This window comes from Physeter macrocephalus, unplaced genomic scaffold (assembly GCF_002837175.3).
Source record: "Physeter macrocephalus isolate SW-GA unplaced genomic scaffold, ASM283717v5 random_1205, whole genome shotgun sequence".
Lineage (NCBI taxonomy): Eukaryota > Metazoa > Chordata > Mammalia > Artiodactyla > Physeteridae > Physeter > Physeter macrocephalus.
In genome coordinates, this window is record NW_021146979.1 from 1 (window position 1) to 2347 (window position 2347).

At 58.5% G+C, this 2347-nt stretch overlaps 1 protein-coding gene across 1 annotated transcript; it reads right to left on the reverse strand.

Moving 5' to 3' along the window:
• Window positions 1-48: 48 nt before the first annotated feature.
• AZIN2 (antizyme inhibitor 2) lies at window positions 49-1242 on the reverse strand (the record flags this gene model as incomplete). Its single annotated transcript, NM_001293796.1, is given in 3 exon segments — window positions 49-226; window positions 878-999; window positions 1093-1242. A coding segment is annotated over 1 exon segment (106 nt), but the record flags the coding sequence as incomplete, so codon positions are not given.
• Window positions 1243-2347: the final 1105 nt, after the last annotated feature.

The window sequence follows — 2347 nt, forward strand, 5'->3', positions numbered from 1 at the left end:
TGAGCCTGCTGGGAGAACAGAAGACCCATCCCCACTCCCAGGCCCTCACCGTGGTGGCCTGTGAGGCCCCCAGAGTGAGCTGCTCCAGCAGGTCTCGGGTGCTGAAGCCCTCCTCCACCATCACGAAGTCCGCTTCACTCAGGCAGCCAGCCATGCCGAGGAGGAGCCGATGGGCTGGATGGAGCTGCCGCTGCCTCCGGCGCCTTAGAAAGTATGCAACACACTGCTGGAGGAGAGTGAGGGGGTCGCTGGGGGGCTGGCGTCAGCTGTACCCCTCACCTCCCCAGGCCAGGGCGCCCACTCCTGTCACACCCTGCCCCCAGCACAAGCCTGGGGAGCTTAGGTTCACTGGGAGGAGTGGAGACGATCAGGAATCCTGGACTGGGACAAGGCATTATCTGCCTAGATGTCACTGCCTCTCCGAGCCTCAGTTTCCCCATCTGTAAAATGGATGCATTGTTTTGGAGACCCTTTCCAGTTCTGAAATTAGGGTTTTGGTTTAAAGCAAAAGAATGAGAGAGAAGGAGCAGGAAAGCCAAGTGGGGAAGTTTCCAGGTGACCCCCCATCCTGACCACGCCCACCTAAAGTGGCTGCAGGTGGTCCCACCAAGGAGTCTCAGCCTGAGAGCTGAGGTTCGAGTCGGCTCTCTGCTGCGTGACCCTGGGTACGCCCCGTCCCCTCTCGGGGCCTCAGTTTCACCGTTTGTAAAGAGAGGCCGGGCTGGTCCTGACGTGCTAGGATGGTAAGCGTGCGTGGGGGCTCCACATGGTGGATGATGGCCGCGGGCTCCCGGGCAAGAACTGAAGGCTGAGGTTCTGTCCGGGTGAGCCCTCCTGAATGCAGGGCCGAGGTCCCCCCCCCCACAAACCCCCTTACCAAGCCCCGTGCTCCTTCGCCGGGGCCAGAGTCAGGCGCGCTGCTAGGGGGGGGTCGCCGGTGACCTCGAAACTTGTGCAGCACCCCGAGGAGGAGTGGCAGTTGCGGAGCCGAGGCCCCTGCTGAGAGGAGACAAGAGGGGCCAGGGAGCAGGTCAGCACTGGAGCCGAGAGCGCTCACTCCCGAGGCTCCCCGAGCCTCTCCCCGGCACTCGCCTTAAAACGCATTTACACGGCTTCGGCCCATAGGTCCCCCCAGCGAGTGAAACGGCTCCTCCGCGCCTCCGCTCGCTAGCTTCTTCCCCCGGCTTGGGCCCCGCGGCCTGCTGCCTGCCCGCCCAGCAGCCACCAACCCCCACGCCCCGCCTTTCGCCCGGCGCTCACTTATATAAGCCCCGCCCAGACCCCGCCCCTGGCGCTCAGGCCCCTCCTCCGCTGGGCCCCCCTCCGTAGCCCTGGCAACTGGGTGCCACCATCCCATTGGTCGATTCTGACATAAAGCATTCAACCCTGCTAGCCGGCTCCGCAAACGTGATCCTCAGTCATACTGAGACGACTCCGCCGCTACCCTACGCTGGGAAATCGGAACTGCAGGCCCGCTAGCTCAGAATCCCGAGCGTCTACGCGGTGGGACGCTTAGCTCCTGGATATTGGATCTTGGAGAGTGGGCAGGAAGCCAGGAGGTTTTTTATTTGCTCTGGGAAGCCTTTTCTGTGACTACCTCAGCTCGACGGTGACTCTCCTCTCCGATCTGGTGAATTGCCCACTCATCCCGGGAAGCCCAGGTCAAATGTCATCTCTTTGTTTTGCTTTTCTAATAAAATCATTTTTATTTAATTGCCTCTTCCAGCATCCTCCAACTCAAAACCCAGGTGAAATGTCTTCAAAGATCCGTCTTGTGACTTTCCCAGCTCAGGGCAATCCCTCCCTTCATCCCATCTTCTGGATCAGGCAAACTCTTAACGTCTCAAATAAAATGTCTCCCTCTCCAAGAAGCGTTCTCTGACTTCCTCAACTCAAAGCGTTTCTTCTCTTTTATACCTATTGAACTTCTGCTCCTGCACATTCATCAAAGTCCAGTATGTCATCTCCCCTGTTGAGCTTCCCATGACTTCCCTAGCCAGAGGAACAATGGAACTCACAGCACTTACATCTGTGTGGACTCCTCACTCTTTTGGCTTTTGTTACCCGTAGTGTGAGATTCCTGTTGTTGCTTTACACTTCTTGTTTGGTTACACTTCCCAGCTAGTCTGTGAGCTCCCAAGGGGAGCAACTGAGTGCCTGGCTCCTCAGAACACCCAGGGCCTGGCATAAACAAGAGTGCTGGGACTTCTCTGGTGGTGCAGCGGTTAAGAATCCGCCTGCCAATGCAGGGGACACGGGTTTGAGCCCTGGTCCGGGAAGATCCCACATGCTGCAGAGCAACTAAGCCCGCATGCCACAACTACTCAGTCCGCATGCCACAACTACT